We start from the raw sequence: 19,276 nt of genomic DNA on the forward strand, positions 1-19,276 counted from the left end.
TCAGAGCTAAAGAAAACATTCTCAGCTGAGGAATATCGAATACCTGAAAAGCGCCTAAAGAAATGCTCAACATCCTTAGTCATCAGGGAAATGCAAATCAAAACAACCCAAAGAATCCACCTCACACCAGTCAGGATGGCTAAGATCAAAAACTCAGGTGACAACAGAGGCTGGGGAGGACGTGGAGAAAGAGAAACACTCGTCCATTTTTGCTGGGACTGCAAACTGGTACAAGCACTCTGGAAATCAGTCTGAAGGTTCCTCAGAAAATTGGACATTGCACTACCTGAGCACACAGCTATACCTGTCCTGGGCATATACCCAAAAGATTCTCCAACATACAACAACACACATGCTGCACTAAGTTCATCGCAGCCTTATTCATAATAGCCAGAAGCTGGAATGAACCCAGATGCCCTTCAACAGAGGAATGGATTCGAAAATGTGGTACATCTACACAATGGAGTACCACTCAGCTATCAAAAACAATGCTATGTTCAATTCATAGGCAAATGGAAAGAACTAGAAAATATCATCCACAGTGAGGTAATCCAATCACAGAAAAACACACTTGGTATGCTGTTGGGAGCGATGGCCTTGAATCCCTCCATTATTGATGTTATTATTATGGTGAGCATTAAGTATGACTGGGTTCATGGAAAATCCCCAGCCAGCTGCAGAAGACTAATACAAATGTGGTGGGCAAGATGAATAATCATATGATAACGTGTGACGTTAAGATACCCAATGTGATGACCTGTAACCTTTCTGAAAAACCAACATCCTGCTGACTAATAGATATGACAAACCTGTGACCTTTCTGACATCCTGTCAACATCAGCCGATTCCCTGACCACACGAATATTGTGTCCTTGGCGTGGGTAAATGTTTCTTACTTCTCTCTTCTCTCTGTTACCCATTTTATGGTACAAATTCAGCCTTGGGGAAAAATAAAATTGTCACCTTGATCAGACTCTTCTCTTGGCGTCCTTCTTCACGTCTCTTGTCCCTCATTCTCTTCCAGATTCTCAGCACCCCTCATTGACAGTATGCACTCATTGATAAGTGGATATTGACCAAAACCTCAAATTACCCAAGATGCAATCTACAGATCTCAGGAAACTCCAGAAGAAGGATGACCAAAGTGCAGATGCTCCCACTCCTTCTTAAAATGGGGAACAAAAATATACATAGGAGGGGATATGGAGGCCAAATCTAAAGCAGAGACCGAAGGAACAGCCATTCAGAGCCTGCCCCACATGTGGTCCATATATATACAGCCACCAAAACTAGGTAAGATTGATGAAGCTAAAAAGTGCTTACTGTAAGGGACCGGATATACATCTTCCCTGAGAGACACATCCAGAGCATGTCAAATAAAGAGGTCAGTGCTGGCAGTAAACTGCTGAACTGAGAACAGGACGCCCTTTATGGGAATTAGAGGAAGGATTCAAAGAGCTGAAGGGCTTGCAACCCCATAAGAACAGTCATGCCAACCAAATAAACCACTAGCAAAAGACTATATATGGACTGACCCAGGGGTCCAACTGCATATGTAGGAGAGAATAGCCTTGTTGGGGCACCTGTGGAAGGGGAAGCCCTTGTTCTTAACAAGGTTGGACACTCAGTGCAGGGGAATGTCCGGGAAGGGGTTTCTAAGTGGCGTGGATTGGGGGACCATACATATGGGAGAGGGCACGTGAGGGTGGCTTATGGACCAAAAGCTGGGAAAGGGAATAAGGTTTGAAATGTAAATAAAAAGTATATATCTATTAAAAAATAAAATTTAAAAATATGATAATAATACTAAGAAATAATCAAAAAAAGAAAATGTGAATAAGAAAGAAATTTTAGGATTTGGAAAAAGATGAATGCCAGGTATTTGAAAACTGTATGACCATGGTAAACACTTTAATAACTTGAGTAATTTTTTTACATGTTAATGAACTGCATCTTTTTTTTCAATAGTGAATGGAAATCCAGTCCCTTCCTGGCTGTGAGTCTAGGTATCCAGATGTAGTGGAATTCATTATTTGTTGAGTCCTGAACCTTTGAGTCTGCTTCTAACACAGCTTATGCCAAGGAAACTAGGCCAAGGTGATATCTAAGCCATTGACCAAACTATCTGGACTAACAATCACAGGTGAAATTCCACCTTGTAAATGGGAGGAGAGGAATAAAAGATATCTTTAAGGATTTAAAAAAAAATGAAATGTACCCAAAAAATCCAATAAAAAAGTTTAAAATAGGGGTTGGGGATTTAGCTCAGCGGTAGAGTGCTTGCATAGCGAGCACACGGCCCTGGGTTCGATCCCCAGCTCCGGGAAAAAAAGAAAAAAAAAAAAAACCAAAGAAAAAAAAAGAAAAAGAAAAAAAAGTTTATAATAAAAATAACTTAGGAAATACAAAATACTGGGGTGCCATTCCACAATCATGATGTGTTTATTCTGTGATAGCTTACAGGTTAATTTACTTCTCTATGACTGTTTTCTTATTTCAAAGTAAGAAATGGCATCATCTGTGGAGTGGATGGTGAGAACAAAAGCTTTGGCTAACTTGAATAATCGATCCCTCCAGAGCATATGCTTAACATTCTAAGCACAGGTAAATTTCCTGAGGGGATTAAAAAACAAAATCCAAACATAAAACAGGAACAACAACGATTTAAAAACATTCTGCACGCTGGGTATGAAGGCATGTTACAACTTTAATCAGCTTTGTAGGTATTTCTAAAAAACACACAAAGAAACAAAAATCCCATCACAGTCCTAGCAGTTGCATCCAACAAAGAGAGAGCTGTGAGGTAGTGCCTGCTGCTTCTTTCCCCAGATACCCCTGGGCCTCAGGCCTGCATCCAGTGAGCTGGACCAAGAGCAGCCAGGTTGAAATTCCTGCTGCCATGGCAGGATTCTGCAGGAGCATTTCCCTTTCACAACAAGGAACCTGTGTGGAGGAGACCTCTTGGTGAGTCCTCAAGGACTCTAAGTATCTTATTCTACAGGGAGACCCTGCCAGGTCTTTGGCAAGGCCAGCCAGTTGTTTGGGGAATCTCTGGTCCTGTGGCAGAGGACAAGGAATGGCAGAAAGAATGGCAGCTCCACTGAGAGCAAAGGATAACCCTTCTAGGCCTATGACCTCCTAATTAATTTATCTTTTCACCTGATGCCTATTCACATTTTCTTACTATCATACAACTGTGATCTTGATGAGCAGCTGGTCTCTTCTTTTCTTAATCAGTTCTTTGTTGTCACAGACGTTTTTAACTTACTCCAGCCCCTGAGAGTTACTCATACCTTCTGTATGCAGTAGGACCCTTGGTGGGACTGTCATCTCAAAATTAGAAGGTTCGGTAATCCAAAAGATTGGACTCCAGTTTACATCAGGCCAGGAAAGAAGTCAGCCATCATTAGTAAAAGAGCAAGGGAAAAATTACAAAGGAAAAACAAGTGGCTTAATCAGTAGAAAAGATCCTCAACTTCTAAGGCCCGCACATCTACACCCCTCTCTTCTGAGCTTTGTATAGTGATGTTGTATAACTCCAGATGGTAGTAAAAGGCAGAGTTCTTCCCAGAAAGGTCAGACATGATTTTCACTCTTACATCTCTGAGGTTGGGTGGCATTATAGCATTCAGGTGGAATTATAACACCTAGGATAAGAAGACAGAATCCACATATCACAATGCCAAATGGACTCCCTCCAGAACTTATCGACCCATTGACAAAACCACTGCCTCTTGTGTACCATCTGGATGAAGTACCAAGTTCACAGACAGTTCTTCACAAACTTCTCAAAGCCAGCAAACTGGAGCATGAAGAAAGCCAAGTCCAAGGCATTCAAAACCAGCATCCTCACCAATGCACCCAGGAAAGGCTTTGTTAAAAGAAGGGAGGTACTGAGACAGTTGGCCCTCATACACTCAGAGAAGACTGTGCCAGGAGAATTGGGGAAGGATTGTGGGAGAGTAATCAGGTATCAGTAGTCAAGAAAAAGAAAAAAAATATAAATAGAAATAAAAAAAGATCTTTAACAAAATGGGACATAATGTATTGCTGAACTAACTCTACTCTGTTTACACTTGCACATGCTTTAACATCTACAGTCATTTACATATACTATGTATACAGCAAAGATTAATGTAGCAGAGAACAGGCAGATCAAAGATCCATTGTTCCCTCACATCTATGTGGCTCTGCTTCCCTTTATCAGGACTGTGGAGGCCTCTGCTCATCCAGGTCTCAGGGCTCAACCAAAATGCAGTCCCCTATGATCTCTGGCCAAGTGCTCTTCTGTTCCCAGTAGAACTCTGCCTCAGGCTGCAGAGGCACTGAAGGGTTCACCTTCAAGGTACAACCACTCTTTCAGTCTTTCCAGGCTCTCTGTTACTCAACTGGAGGCTTCAGCAGAGGCCTTTCATCTCAATAACAGAAGCTTACCTGATCCAAAACATTGGGAAGCCATCCTACACTCCTGATTGGCTGGTTACCTGAGACCAAACAACATAGCTCTCTTCTGTATGCCTGTTTTCCTGATTTGAAAGTAAATATTGTGTTCATCTGTGGTGTTATGGTAAGAAAAAATCCTTAACATGAATAACAGGACCATTCAGAGCATGGCTTTACATTCTATGTACAAATTGAATAGCTAGATGGAATTACCAAAGAAAACAATAAGAATCCTAACAACAATTACAGAAATAATGAAATGAAATAAAACAAAAACAAAAGCAAAACAACAATACTTTGTGGGTGCTGGAATTTAAGGCACGTATTAATTTTGACCAGCTTTGTAGGTATTTCCAATAAAAAGCAAACAAACAAACAAACAGCCTTATTAAAAGTGCTGCAGGTGCAGGAGAGAAAGCTGGGAGATGTCCCGTGCTGCTGCCCCCATGCTGTGATTCTGCAGCAACAACTTCCTTGGGAATAGGAACCTGTATGCAGTGGGATCCCTTGCTGGGCCTGTCATCTCAAAAAGAGGGGCTTCCCTAATCCCAAACCTTGGAATCCAGTTGACTTCAGGCCAGGAATGAAGTCAACCATCATTAGGGAAAGAGCAAGGGAAAAATTACATAGGAAAAAATATGTGCCTTAATCAGAAATGATCCTCAACTTCTAAGGCCTCCACAATCTCCACCCCTCTCTTCTGAGCTGTGCATAGTGATGTTGTATAGCTCCAGATGGTAGTAAAAGGCAGAGTTCTTCCCAGAAAAGTCATACATGATTTTCACCCTGACATCTGTGAGGTGAGGTGGCATTGTATCACAGAGTCAGCACACCCGGGATAAGGACACAGAAGGCACAGATGACAATGCCAAATGGACTCCCTCCTGAACTTATGGACCCATTAAAATTGAGGTTTAGCCTAACCTTAGGCCATTCCACTCCCTGCCCATCCACCTGATTTTTATGTTTGCTCTGAGTAAAATATCAGCATGTAGCCCCAAATATCCTCAGGATTGGACTTGGAAATTCAGGAAGAACGATATTGGAGAAGGGATGGCTATGTGGTTACAATGTGGTAACACAAGGTCCAGGTTGACGTTTGCTCGCTGATGTCCGATTTCACTGTCTTGTTATATTTGAGAAAGGGAGGATGTCCAACTTAATATATAAAAGGTACAGAAATTTATTATTTTATATATGCCCTGTAGTTGATCCCTATGTTTCAAGAAAAAAGGAGTTTTTATTCTAAAAAAATAAGATAATAGACCATTGATTTTGTGAAATACATGGATATGTAAATAAAAACAATGTCAACTGTCAAGATTGCACAGTAAGCAAATATTTCCAGGTTTTATACACTCAGAGGTCTAGAAGAAACATATTGGCCTCCATAAAAAGGAAAACCTTAGGAATCGAAATGTGTGTCACATGCATTGTCTCGAGTAGTAGATTTACTTTTAAGAAAAAACTCCCTCTTCCTTGGTCCCTAGAGATTTGGGTGCTAAGAAAAATCTGTTCTCTCATTCAGGTTGTAAGCAACCCTCCCCAGCAAAAGCACTGTTGAGTTCTAATGATGCACAGAGAAACATCTAGCTTAGCAATAGAGGTTGCCAAATGGTATTCCCAGTGATGTATGAGAGACTGGAGGAAAGGGTCCGCACAGAAATTGATCAATTTTTGGAGAGCTAGTTAGCAGGTAGGTCATAGAATTTCCCAGTGGCATCATCAGTAAGCCCTTCACTGGACAATCTATTGTATCTAAGAGATCCCTAGAATCTTCTGTGATGTCACCAGTGTTGTGGTGACACCAACTGCCTTTGGGATATTCCTTCAGTTCCCTTTGGGTTCACAAACAGGCATGTTTCGCCAGCCGCTCAGGCTATTTCAGAAGGAAAGTGTTGATCAAGGAGAGACCACACCAAGGCTGAAGGAAGATGACCTCCTCTCATCTTCCTTGGAAGGAAGGAAATCATTCTGGGGAAGGCTTGGTGAGTCCTGGGCAGAGTTGGGGAACATCCTCAAGGAGGTATGTTTGAGATGTGCCTTCTAAGATTAGGCCTTACAAGCAGGAGCCTTGGGATTTCTCAAAGGCAAACCAAGAGTCAGGAGTTCCTGATCTTTAATTTGAGAGAAAGCCAGAAAGTGGTAAGCCTTCAGTTTCTTTTCTGGAAGCGTTTTAATTGTGAGTGTCAATGCATGGCAGGAGGAGGCACAGTGAGATTAAAAATGTGACCATCCATGGTTGGGAGTTGAAGCATTTCTTCCTCTAGATTACTGTAGGTTACATAAGTCTCTGATGGTGAGAACAAGGAAGGATGCACCCTGAGAAATGAATTGAGTTCTCAGACACTTTGGGTGGAACACACATGATTAGAGCCTGATGGTGCTAAGCAGTATGAACTCCAGGATTAACTGAAACACATCTGATATGAGATAACAACGTCCCAGATGTTTATGTATCAGTCAGGTTATACTATTCAGGGTGAGGGGTCCTGTAATAGTGAATGTGGCACGTGTATGCCATTAGAGGTTGGGAAGAGGGACATAGCTTAAGAATCCACCTATAAGGGGGTTGGGGATTTAGCTCAGTGGTAGAGCGCTTGCCTAGGAAGCGCAAGGCCCTGGGTTCGGTCCCCAGCTCCGAAAAAAAAAAAAAAAAAAAAAAAAAAAGAATCCACCTTTAAGAAAGCTTTTCTGCTCTTTAAGGGATTCACCCAGGCTCTACCATTTCCCCTTCCTCACCTCCTTTTCGGATTCAGAATGATCTTTTCTGCCCATGGGCCACCAAATATGCAAATTCACTTGGGTTTATCTGTCTACAGGTTTTGGTAGGAAGGCATCATCCCAAAATGTCATCAGTAAGCAAGAGGAGTGTCTAAAGGAACTGGAGGAACTCAAATTTGAAATCCAGAAGTGTCAATTCGAGAGGGATGAACTTTATCAAATCCTGGACCTTTATATCTATGATAATTGGGACCACAGGTAGTCATTATGGCCAGTAACCTGTTCACTGTCTTGTGCTCTCTCTCTGCTAACCAAAGATTTCCTCTTAGCACAAGAGAGGTTTACCTCTCATCCTGGATTTTAAGGAGATTTGGAAGGCATTTGCTTGTGAGACAAGCTAGGTCCTGTGTGATTAGGGTCAACCTCTTTTGTACTTGACCCTGAGCTCCTTGGATTAGCATTGGTTCTGTCAACAGCTAGAAGGACCTGGTCACACTTGCTGCCTCTAAGTGAGGGGATGAAATGCCTGCACGTCATCCCTCTTTTCCTCTAATTTTTTTCATTATACACTGATTCTATGGCACCTCCATGCATGTAGTAGGGATTCTGCTTGTGTTTGTATATTGATTGGTATGTAAGTATGTGAAAGTGTTTGTGGGTATTAAGCTCTCGGTCAGGGAGTCTGGGGAGTTTCATGGGATCTTAGGATATGTCTGATGGACAGTTTGCAGGTCATGATAGTGGGGATGCCCACATTGATCAACTGAGCACTTTGCATCTTCTGTTTACTTAGGTGGTAGATAGGACCCTCCTGAGGGAAGGAGGGGTTACAAATCCTCTACCCTGTCAAAGTAGTTATTCCCTCTGGGAATTCATGGAACAATAGGAAACAAGGTTTGAGAATCCCTGTTTTCAAAACAAAAGAAATATCATCACAACTATCTGTTAGACCCAAGCCACTGCAGTACAGTTGGTCTTGGGGGAACCATATCTCCACAGTCTTAGAAAATGTCCATATTTCAAAATAACTCTTTGCTGATTTGCGTAGAAATATTTCCTTGAAAGAATTGTTGTTGGAGTCTCACTGTTGTGTTTTTGCTCTGGTCTTTGTGTTTGCCACATTCTTCCCTCCCCCCACATTTCTTAAATTTCAATTTTTTATTGGGTTTTTTTAATTTACAATTCACTTAATTCTGAAATCCTGAGTTCAGATGGTTAATTTTTCTTGGGCCATGCCCCACAACAGGCTGGATGTCGAATTGCCAATACTTCAATCCGAACATGAGATGAGAATGATGGCTATGCAAATGATGACCAGTTCAATAAGTGAGGCCATGGAGAGGTACAAGGAGCTCATACAAGTGAACAGTTCCTACCGGTGAGTCGCTGACAGAGATGAGAACCCAGCACTAGGCAGGGAATGCTCCTGTCCTGTATGACATTGAACCAAAGTCAGGGCACTGGTTCTGTAGTGTCTGACTTTTAACAAGAAGCCTGCCTCCTGGCAAGGGTCTTATGTTTGTAGCTCTTGGACTCAGTTGTCCTACATGTGAAGGGTATAGAAGACCCTCCAATTGTTATTTTCCCCATTAAGGATCCTCTAGATAGAAAGTTTTGTACCGTGATGGGAATATCAATCAACTCTGAATCTCTAGGACTCTGACAGAAGATTTAAAGATCTGTGATCCATGAGAAACACATGGAAAGATTGTATATCTATTGGGACTTCAATTACCCCTCAGAGGGGATTTACCCACTACGTGAAGATGGTTTTAGCATATCATGGACATATAAGCACCCATATGGACCATTTCTTCTTCCTGGATTTATATAAACCGTCTTAGTGTCAGGATTATCAGAAGTACTTTGATTCATGTTGAATGTGGGTTCTGGATTTGACCTCCTCTAATTGGTGCTAACTTGTATAGTGTGGCTCTGTTCTGGGGATGTCTGGGGATGAGGACCCTTGAAGGGATGATTGGACTTGCAGGAGTGACAGGCAAATAGAAGCTGGCTGGGATTTACCATTTTTTGTTTGTGGTTCAGCATCAGGCACTCCCAGCTTCTGCGTGAGCAAACTCAATTGAAGAACAATATACAGATTTTGCTGAATGAGAAGAGAGAACTGCTGGTGGAGCAGACTGAACGGCCAGCATCCTCTGTGGAGGCAAAGAGGCTCTGTGAAGAGGCCGGAATGAACATCTGTGTCCCCAGTGCAAAGGAACAGCAGGTAGGATTAGGCCTCCAGGTCAGGTTGTCCTCAGGTCTTTCCATAAACATAGACAAACCAATGTAACTGTCTATTGACTGATCCATGTCCTGACCTAGGTCTCATCCAAGTGTTCATTCATGTGATGGTTTACAAGGCTTTCTGTGGAGATAGCCCCTCTTCAGGAAACTGCATGTTTGGAAAGCGAATGTTCCTGCTCTTCGAGAATCTGCAGTTTATTAAGGGAGATGGGTTGATCACATATCACAGCACTACATGCCATGTGTGTGGAGGGTGCTATGTGGGAGCCCCTCTTTAGACTAGAACAGGGCTTTGAGGGATGAAGCAAAAGCCTGGAGCTCATTTTCGTTACAGGGATCTTGTGAGACTCAGGAAGTAAGTAGTTTTCAAGGAGGAGAGGCTGGTGGAAATGGCAAAGAACCGGTTCTCATTGTCATTTGTGGTGGCTTTTGTTCTTCCTCCCCTCTTCTCCCTGTATACGAAGATGGTGTCTTCATGTTTCATAGATCTTGGGTAACTACAGAGCCTGAGGAGCAGCATGTCAGTCCTGTCTTATTTGAGTGCTCCTGGAGAGTTCATATGTGGGCCTTACAATCTGAAGCTGGATAGAAGACCAAGGATGTGGAAAAGGTTTCTCAAAGGCTGAGGGTTGGCATGAGAGATTTGAGACTTCAAGAACAAAGTTACCCATATATACCCCCAATTCTCACCAAGAAAGGTGCATTGCTGTGCTGATCTGCATCTTAGGAAGCATGTGGGGAGGCCAGTTAATGACAAGCAATTTTGTCCAGTCATTATCCAACTTCGTCCTTTAAGCCTAGGTCTCTCAACAAACATGAAGCTTCCTTTTTTTGTGCTGTCCAGCAGTCTTTGCATCACCGGTCCAGTTCCAGGTGGAGCCCTGTCTCTTATTTGTCTCAACACATTCTTAAACCATTCAACTATTTTCAAAATAAGGATTAGATTTCTTCACTTTACCTGAACAGAGGTATCCCCCGGGAAGATTCTTGATTGTCTTATTGGCTTCACCATGATCTTGCATGGAATCCTAGAGTGCATCCCTCTGCTGACATTGCTTTGCTGACTATATCATGGGCATGGCATTCTTTAAGGATAGATTCCCTCTCAATACTGTACACAGTGCTGCATTTCAGAAAAGTCAGGGTATGTTATTTCTTTAGCCTCCTTCTGACTGACATTGAGGTTGTTTTAACATCACATCAACTCTAATGTGATGAAAAGTTCCTGGTAAATGACCATGAGTCCCTGTCTTCTCTGATGGTTCCAAGGTCTTCTATGAAGGAAACAGGGTAGTTTTAGTGAGGGGCCTATGATGAGTCAACATAGAGCTTGATGGAGTCTTTTCCTAGAATCTCTCTCTTGGGAATTTGATGTTGTATTGTTTAGGCTATCTGTGCAGAACATGTAACTTACTAGTAAAACCAACAAGTATCTGCATAGAAAGGTTTCCTGAAGTGGAAATGAGTACAGGCCAGGGCAGCACAGCCTGCTTGAGTCTAAGAGACTTGTACACAGCATAGCTCCCACTAATTCCTCACTCAACAGGAAATGTGCTGCACAAGATCAAAGTTTTCATTTGTGCATGCAAGTGAGTATCTGTGTATTTCTGTGTGTTTGTGTGTGTTTGTGTTTGCAGTAGTGAATGTGTTTCCCTCTATTTCCAAGTTTCATGAGAAAAGTACTCTAAGAGTTCACTTTACATCCATGAAACATGAAATACAGCTGCCCAGTCATTTGGCATCTCCATCCAGCTCTGTACAGCAAAAGGACACTTAAGGTATTAATTTATTCTGTTTTCAAAAATACCGTAACAGAATTATCTCGTGAAGTCTGGGGGAGGAGTGGGAAATATGTTCAAGTGAGTCGTGTTTCACAGTGGTAACAAATGGTACAGGCCTGGAGCTTTCAGGTCCCTTTTAGTTATGGTGTAAAAGAAGGACAATAAAGTCCTGTAGAAATGCAACCCCCCAAAAAGAGGACACAAAAACACCTGTAAAGTTAGATTTTCAAGTGATTAGGGGTAAAACTACTGGTCTGCATTGAAATCCTTTGGAGCACATCAAAGGAAAGGAGTACAGGGAGGTAAGGGGGGCTTCTCTCTAAAATCCATGAGTTTATGTGGCTTCTCTGTTCTTTGTGAATGGTGAAAGCCCACTGGAAGGGTGTGTCACTCACTGTGTCTTCTCCAAGGTTGCTTTCCACATGGCCTGCTACCATTTCTCTCCAGCTACCTTGGCACACTACAGCTTCCGCTGGGAGTTTGGCTTGGATTTTATTCATTGAGAATTTGAGTTGCTTGGAGTTGTATTGTCATCCAGCAAAAGCCCCATAGCTATGCTGTGGTGCAAGAACAGGGCAGTGTCAGGAGCCCCTTTAGGTGCACAGATAATCTAAAGCGCTCCCCTATGTTATCTGTGTAGCATTCTGCAAGTGCTGTCAATCAACATCATTTTCTCTCCCTTAATTTCAGCCTCAATGGAGTTAGGAGAAATGATGAATTTCAGATGGGTCTGGGAGTGTAAGAACAGGTAGCCCTATGAGAAGCCATGTTCAGAAAGTGGAACAGGTTTAGTTAACCCAGTGATTCCACAACAAGGAGTAGGTGTTGCCATTGCAACTAGGGAGCATCAGTGTTGTAGTGGTCCCAGAGTAGCCCTGAAGGAGAATCTATCCAGACATCCATCAGCCAAGGAGTGAAAGTGTACCATAGGGTGGAGCCCTTGCATAGATTCTGATTCAGTCTTAGAAAATCCATGCAAGCTTTTACGTACTTACTCAAAATATCTGTGGCACAATCACATTACGGGGAGAAAAATTGTTGATTTGGATCCTGGTTATGGAGATTTCCTATGATTCAAGCTTTGGGCATGAAGTCACTCAGGCTATGGTAAAGACAGCTCAGATTAGAAGAAGCTGCACACTTTGGGGAAAGTCTGAAACAGTGAACAAGAACAAGAGTCTAGTACACCACCAACATATGATCCTTTGCTGGGGAACAAGACTGCTCTACACAGCCCTGGGAACTTGCAAAGCAAGATTGTTAATAGGGAAAGAACCCTGAGTCTATGTTGGTTAATGAGAGGACAGCACATCACTGACTGAGCTATCTATAGGCTCTATTCACTATGTACATATCCCACTCAACATTTGTTTTTATGCCTCCAGCGTATACTGGGGAGTCTTTACATTAAGCATTAATGTTCAGGTAGGAACACAGGCTGGAAGAAGCCATTTGAATATCCTTCCCTATATAAATACCCGTTTTGGGTGAATGACCACCTACAGGGATTTCAGCCTCAGGCAGCTAAAGAGCTACTCAGAGTATAGTTCTGGTACAGTTCATGTGAATTTTGCCCATGAAACAATATATATGATCCTCTGGATTTCTTGCTATGTTCTACTCCTTTCTTCCTGTGATCTCTCTGGAAAAATTGAGGACATTTTCTCTTCTGTCCTCTCACAAATTGCCTTACACTAGCCATAGACTTACAGGGGTGCTGGTGTGTTTCTACATCACAATCACCTTTAATGTCCGTGTATACGCTGGGAAGATTTGCATGGAGCACATTCTCAGTGATTACAGGATCCATGCAATTCCCATGGATTTGATGTGAGATGGCTTCTCTGTGCATTTGCAGGTACAGTGCTTAAAATGGAACCTAGGCAGGTTCCTTCACTGCAAACATAATCAGAACTTTCACCTCAATTCTAGGCATCTTCTCCAGAAGGCATCCACATGGTATTCTAGGTTGCTCATCCCTCTCTTGAACTCAGATTCAGACATAGGTACAATGTTATTATTCAACATAATATATCTGGACCAGTGGAAAAATACGCTCATTTTTCTCTAAATTCCAATACAGTGTATAGTCCACAGTTCAAATTCTAGCAGTTTTAAAAGCTGAGATACAAATCCAAGAGCAGGTACTCTATGACACTTGGGGATGCAGGGACTGACCTCAGCTGACAGGTCATGCTGGATTGTCCAACTGAATAGAGCTGATGTAAGAGGGAGAGTTGAAAGACTGAACCCCCAGTGAACTAGACTGTGGGGGGGAGGGCAGCAATGGGGGGAGGGTTGGGAGGGGAACACCCATAAGGAATGGGATGGGGGAGGGGGATGTTTGCCCGGAAACCGGGAAAGGGAATAACACTCGAAATGTATATAAGAAATACTCGTTAATAAAAAAAAAAAAAAACAGAGGGAGAGCTGAATTGAAAACCACTCACTAAACCTTTATTCCCTTGCTCTGCTAGGTCTGAAATTCTCCAGGAGAAACTCGAACAAGACACAAACCAGGGCAAGATCTCCCTTGGAGAGAAGTGCTACAGGAGGAGAACTAAGTGTGCACAGCAAATACACCACTATTGCATCTCATCTGTAATGTCCATAGCAATTGTGGACTGCATTTTCCTCCTTTAGTTTTATTTCTTTGGATTGAATAGGCCGTACTTTCACCTCCCCACCCTCCAGCAAGTGTAAACTTTTGGAGGGACTCAGAGAAGTGCTGATGCACATCAATCAAGAGGTGCTGGTCATCCAGAAAGACTGTGCACGTGTAAATGTGTACTTGTCCTGGTGGGTCATCCAGAAGAGTTTCATGGAGATCAGTTCACAACATTGGAAAGACTTTGAGATAAAGTCTGTAACATCATTTCTACTCAGTATTGGATGGCTTTGTCCTTAATACTCCAACAAAACAGACCTACTTCCACTCCTCTTGAAAAGATTATTACCACCAGTAACTGCTTGTCTACTGTGTCTCCAAGGAGAGACACAGGCTGTAAATCTATTCTGCAGAAGGAGCAGCAAAAAATGCTTAGCGCAGCTCCTCTATTTAAAGTGTGGCTGAGTTTTGATTATTTTGGTTATTTGGTTTTCCTCCTATTCATTTGAAGTTTTGTTATTCATGTGTTGTTGTTTTGTTCATTTGGTTTTCTATTTTGATAAGGATATAGACTGTATATATTGACTACCTGCATCTGGTTACTATCATGTAAATTGGATGTATCCTGGTGAAAAAAAAGAGTAATCTCAAACTCTTCACTCTTAAGAACCTTCTTTATTGATCACTAGTGTCAACATCTGAAGTCCCACAGCTATCAGGGAGGGATGGATCTCTGCATTCTCATGGGGACTGGGCATCAAAATCACTTCCCAGTCAGACTGAGATTCAAAGGCAATTATACAGTCACTGTTCACTGTGTTCCAAACTCTGTGAATTTCAACTTCATATTGCATATATTACCCACTGTGTATGCTTACTGTCAAATATATAGTTACCTCTAAATTATACTCTGTGGATGAGAGTGTTGAACAAATTAATGGGATAAACATTAATTTCTCTGTAATATCTCCCAGGACATATAAACGTGGCATAAGGGAGTTTAAAGCAATCAGGAAGCCTGCACCCAAATCCCGTGGTGGAGAGTGCTGAACACCCAGGAATGCAGATGCTCCTGATGCCACAGGACAGAAAGCCACTTCTGCCCAACTTTGCCCACATCTCTTGCCCAATATTAATCTGCATGATGCCTCTGGAAACAGGAATATAGGAGCAGTCAGTGGCAGGAACCTGCTTGGTTCAGCCTGGGTCCAGAACCAACCCAGGCCCTGAGCATATTTGAAGAAAACCAGAGGCATACAATTCTGTTTCCTGATTGTGGCTTTTTTTTATTTGAAGTTCTAAACACCATTTTGTTGTTGTTGAATTTTAATTGGATATTTTTCATTTTGAATTCAAATGTTATTCCTTCCTTGTTTTCCAGAAATAAGTCTGAATACCATCGCCCTCCCCCTCTTCTATAAAGGTGTTCCCTTCACCATCCATCCACTTTCCCAGCCTAGGCAGGACCCAGGGCTGCTCATTCCATTTGTGCCCAAGAAGACCATCCTCTGATACACATGCAGATGGAGCCATGGCACAGTCCCTGTATAGTGATTGGGTAGTGGTTTAGTCTCTGGGAACTTTGCTTGGCAGTCATGGTTGTTCTTATGGGGTTGTTAGTCCCTTCAGCTCTTCCAATCTTTCTGTAATTCCTCCAATTGAGGTCCAGTTCTCAGTTCAATGGTTTGCTGCTAGCATTCTCCACTGTATTTGACATGCTCTGGCTGTGCCTCTCAGGAGACATCTATATCCAGTTCCTGTCAGCCTGCACCTCTTAGCTTCATCCACCTTATCTAGTTTGAAGGCTGTATGTCTATAGGTCACTCGTGGGGTAGACTCTGAATGGCCATTCCTCCAGGCTCTGTTGTAAACTTTGTCTCCCTATCCCTTCAATAGGGATTCTTCTTCTCTTTTAAAGGAAGAAGTGAAGCATCTACATTTTGGTCATCCTTCCTGAATTTGATTTGGTCTGTGAATCTTGGGGAATTCCAGCATTTGGGCTAATATCCACTTATCAATGAGTGCATACCATGTGTGTGTTTCTGTGATTGGGTTAACTCACTCAGGATGATATGTTTTAGTTCATTCTATTTGCCTATGAAATTCATGAAGTCATTGTTTTTGATATCGCTGTAGTACTCCATTGTGTAGATGTACCACACTTTCTGTTTCCATTCCTCTGTTGAAGGGCATCTGGGATCTTTTCATTTTCTGACTATTATAAATATGGCCGCTATGAACGTGGTGGAGCATGTGCCCTCTTGTATGTTGGAGTATCTTGTGGGAATATGTGCAAGAGAGGTATAGCTGGGTCGTCAGCTAGTGCAATGTCTAATTTTCTGAGGAACCTCCAGACTGATATCCAGAATGGTTGTACCAGTCTGCAATCTCACCAACAATGGAGGAGTGTTCCTCTTTCTCATATCCATGCAAGCATCTTCTGTTGCCTGAGTATTTGATCTTAGGCATTCAGACTGGTGTGAGGTGGAATCTCAGGGTTGTTTTGATTTGCATTTCCCTTATAACTAACGATGTTGAACATTTCTTTTGGTGCATCTCAGCCACTCCATATTCCTCAGCTGTGAATTCTTTGTTTAGCTCTGAACTGCAATTTTTATTAGGGTTATTAGTCTCCCTACAGTCCAACTTCATGAGTTCTTTGTATATTTTGGATATAACCCTCTATCAGTTGTAGGATTAGTAAAGGTCTTTTCCCAATCTGTTTGTTGCTGTTTAGTCTTAACCACAGTGTCCTTTGCCTTACAGAAGCTTTGTACCTTTATGAGGTCCCATCTGTCTACTCTTGATCGTAGAGCATAAGCCATTCATGTTTTGTTCAGGAAATTTTTTCCAGTGTCCTTGTGTTCAAGATTCTTCCCCACTTTTGCTTCTCTTCGTTTGAGTGTATCTGGTTTGATGTAGAGGTCCTTGATCCACCTGGACTTAAGCTTTGTCCAGGGCAATAAGCAGGGGATGATTTGGACTCTTCCATATGCTGACCTCCAGTGGAACTGGCACCATTTGCTGAAAAAGTATATTTTTTCCACTGGATGGTTTTGGCTCCTTTGTCAAAAATCAAGTGATCATAGATAGGTGTGTGGGTTCATTTCTGTGTCTGCAATTGTATTCCACTGGTATATCTTCCTGTCTCTGTACCAATACCATACAGTTTTTATCACCAATGCTCTGTAATACTGCTTGAGTTCAGGGATGGTGATTCCCAGGGAAGTCCTTTATTGTTGGGGATAGTTTTAGCGATCCTGTGTTCTTTTGTTATTCCAAGTGAATTTGCAAATTGTTCTGTCTAACCCTATGAAGAATTGGATTGGAATTTTGATAGGCATTGCATTGAATCTGTAGGTCACTTTGGGTAAAATGGCCATTTTTACTATCTTCATCCTGACAAGCCATGAGCATGGAAGATCTTTCCATTTTCTGAGATCTTCTTCAATTTCTTTCTTCAGATCATGAAGTTCTTATCACACAGATCTTTCACTTGTTTGATAAAAGTCACACTGTGGTATTTTTATATTATTTGGGACTGTTATGAAAGGTGTCATTTCCCTAATTTCTTTCTCAGCTTCTTTATCTTTTGTGTAGAGGAAGGCTACTGATTTGTTTGAGTTAATATTATACCCAGGCACTTGCTGAAGTTGTTTATCAGGCTTTGGAGTTCTCTGGTGTAACTTTTGGGGTGAATCAAGTGTACTCTTCTGTCGTCCGCAATAGTGATATTTTGACATCTTCCTTTCCAATCTGTATCCCTTTGACCTCCTCTTGTTATCTGCTTGCTCTGGCTAATGCTGGGGACAACATACAATGACAGGGACTGCAGGCAGTAGGCCGGGATGGAGACATCTCAGAAGCCTGCAGCAGCTCCTTGTAAAGTAGGGTGGCTTCTTGGAACACTGAGAAGCAGGAGACACATCTCTCCATGAACCCACCATCTGAAATAAGAGGCTGCCTGCAGCAGTCCGGGATGGAGACATCTCAGTAGCCCACAGTAGCTCTTTTTAAAAACTGGTTGTTTCCATTTCTCCAAACCTTATCCCTGGACAAGGGCTGTATAGATTTCATTTGTGTGTGACTGCCTATCAGGTGGCCTTGGTGTGCACAATTATTCTATTATGTCTGACTTTCCTACGTCTTTCTACTTCTGCTCTGGTGAATTCTGTGAAACTAGATGTTCCTTGAGGTTATGATTCTTAGACAATTGGAAATTGATGCATAGGGGCACAGCACATCATATCCCTAGCGGCCCAGGTGCATATTGTGTATTCTCATCTTGAAAAATATGTAATAACTGCACAATTGAAGTTCCAGATTAAGGTTTGACTTGCAAAGACAGCTTGAAGAAAATAAGAGAAAATGAATTAGAGCCAACAATCGGGTGCTAGGAAAGGAAAAGGTTATTGAAGTTAGGAAATAAGTCTTATATAATATTACAGACTAGTTAAGGAAATATAGAATATATAAAATTATATACTAGTAAACTAAGTCAAACTACTGGAACTCTTATGAGAGTCATTGTGTGCAAGGAACAGAAAGCTAGTGGAATTACTGTGCTAAGGGTTACCTTGATTCTTTCTGGCCACTGCCTGGCAGTTTTGCCCATGTCATTTATCATTAGAGAGTCTCAGGAAAATGCAATTAGCTGACCTCGGAGCTTTGGACTCTGAAGTATAAAAGTAAAGAATTAAAGTTTAAATAATGATAAGTTTACAATTATTATTATATTGGCCACAGGCCTTGGTATAGGGGAAGCCTGAAACTTTGGGGAACAGTTGCAATTCTTAGATCTTGATGGGATGTAGTCATTCTTTGCATCTGATTTGGCAATGATTAAAAAATGTCATTTTTCTACCCGCTTTTGCATCATGAATAAAGGACTGGGGCAAGAGAAAGGCTACAGAACATGTGAAGAGTAAATGAGAGAGAGCATGCGGGAGTGAATGAGAGAGTAAATGACAGAGCAAATGTAAGAACAAATGTGAGAGCGAATGAGAGAGCATGAGAAGAGCATGTGAAGAGTGAGTGGAGTGAGAATGTGAAGAGTGAATGAGGGAGCTAATGAGAGAGCGATTCTGAGAACAAATGTGAGAGCCAGGGAGAGAGCATGAGGAGAGCATGTGAGAATGAGTGAGGAGAGAATGTGAGGTGTGTATGAAGATTGTGTGTGTGCGTGACAGGAGAGTGCATGTGGTGTGTGTGAGATATGTATGAGGTGTGTATGAAGATTGTGTGTGTGCGTGACAGGAGAGTGCATGTGGTGTGTGTGAGATATGTGTGAGGTGTATGTAAAGACTGTGTGTGTGCGTGACAGGAGAGTGCATGTGGTGTGTGTGAGATATGTGTGAGGTGTGTATGAAGACTGTGTATGTGCGTGACAGGAGAGTGCATGTGGTATGTGTGAGATATGTATGAGGTGTGTGTGAAGATTGTGTGTGTGAGTGACAGGAGAGTGCATGTG

The 19,276-nt window shown here is 42.1% G+C and overlaps 2 protein-coding genes across 3 annotated transcripts in view; both read left to right on the forward strand.

Annotated features, from left to right (window-relative positions):
- The window catches only part of LOC148003534 (disks large homolog 5-like), a 446,357-nt gene that overhangs the window by 84,292 nt on the left and 342,789 nt on the right, over positions 1 to 19,276 (forward strand). The gene's annotated exons all lie outside the window — the stretch shown is intronic.
- LOC148003538 (uncharacterized) lies at positions 6,224 to 18,669 on the forward strand. Of its 2 annotated transcripts, XM_087568687.1 has the most exons (5): positions 6,224 to 6,431; positions 7,266 to 7,425; positions 8,414 to 8,545; positions 9,214 to 9,397; positions 13,676 to 18,669. In XM_087568687.1, the coding sequence occupies exons 1-5, from the start codon at positions 6,302 to 6,304 to the stop codon at positions 13,679 to 13,681; spliced, it is 612 nt and encodes a 203-aa protein (XP_087424813.1). In that variant the 5' UTR covers positions 6,224 to 6,301; the 3' UTR covers positions 13,682 to 18,669. The 2 variants fall into 2 exon arrangements, with proteins under 2 accessions (XP_087424813.1, XP_087424812.1); XM_087568686.1 differs by lacking the exon at positions 13,676 to 18,669 and having other exon boundaries at positions 6,238 to 6,431; positions 9,214 to 9,530.

Source organism: Rattus norvegicus, chromosome 9 (assembly GCF_021556685.1).
Source record: "Rattus norvegicus strain SHRSP/BbbUtx chromosome 9, alternate assembly SHRSP_T2T, whole genome shotgun sequence".
NCBI classification, from domain to species: domain Eukaryota; kingdom Metazoa; phylum Chordata; class Mammalia; order Rodentia; family Muridae; genus Rattus; species Rattus norvegicus.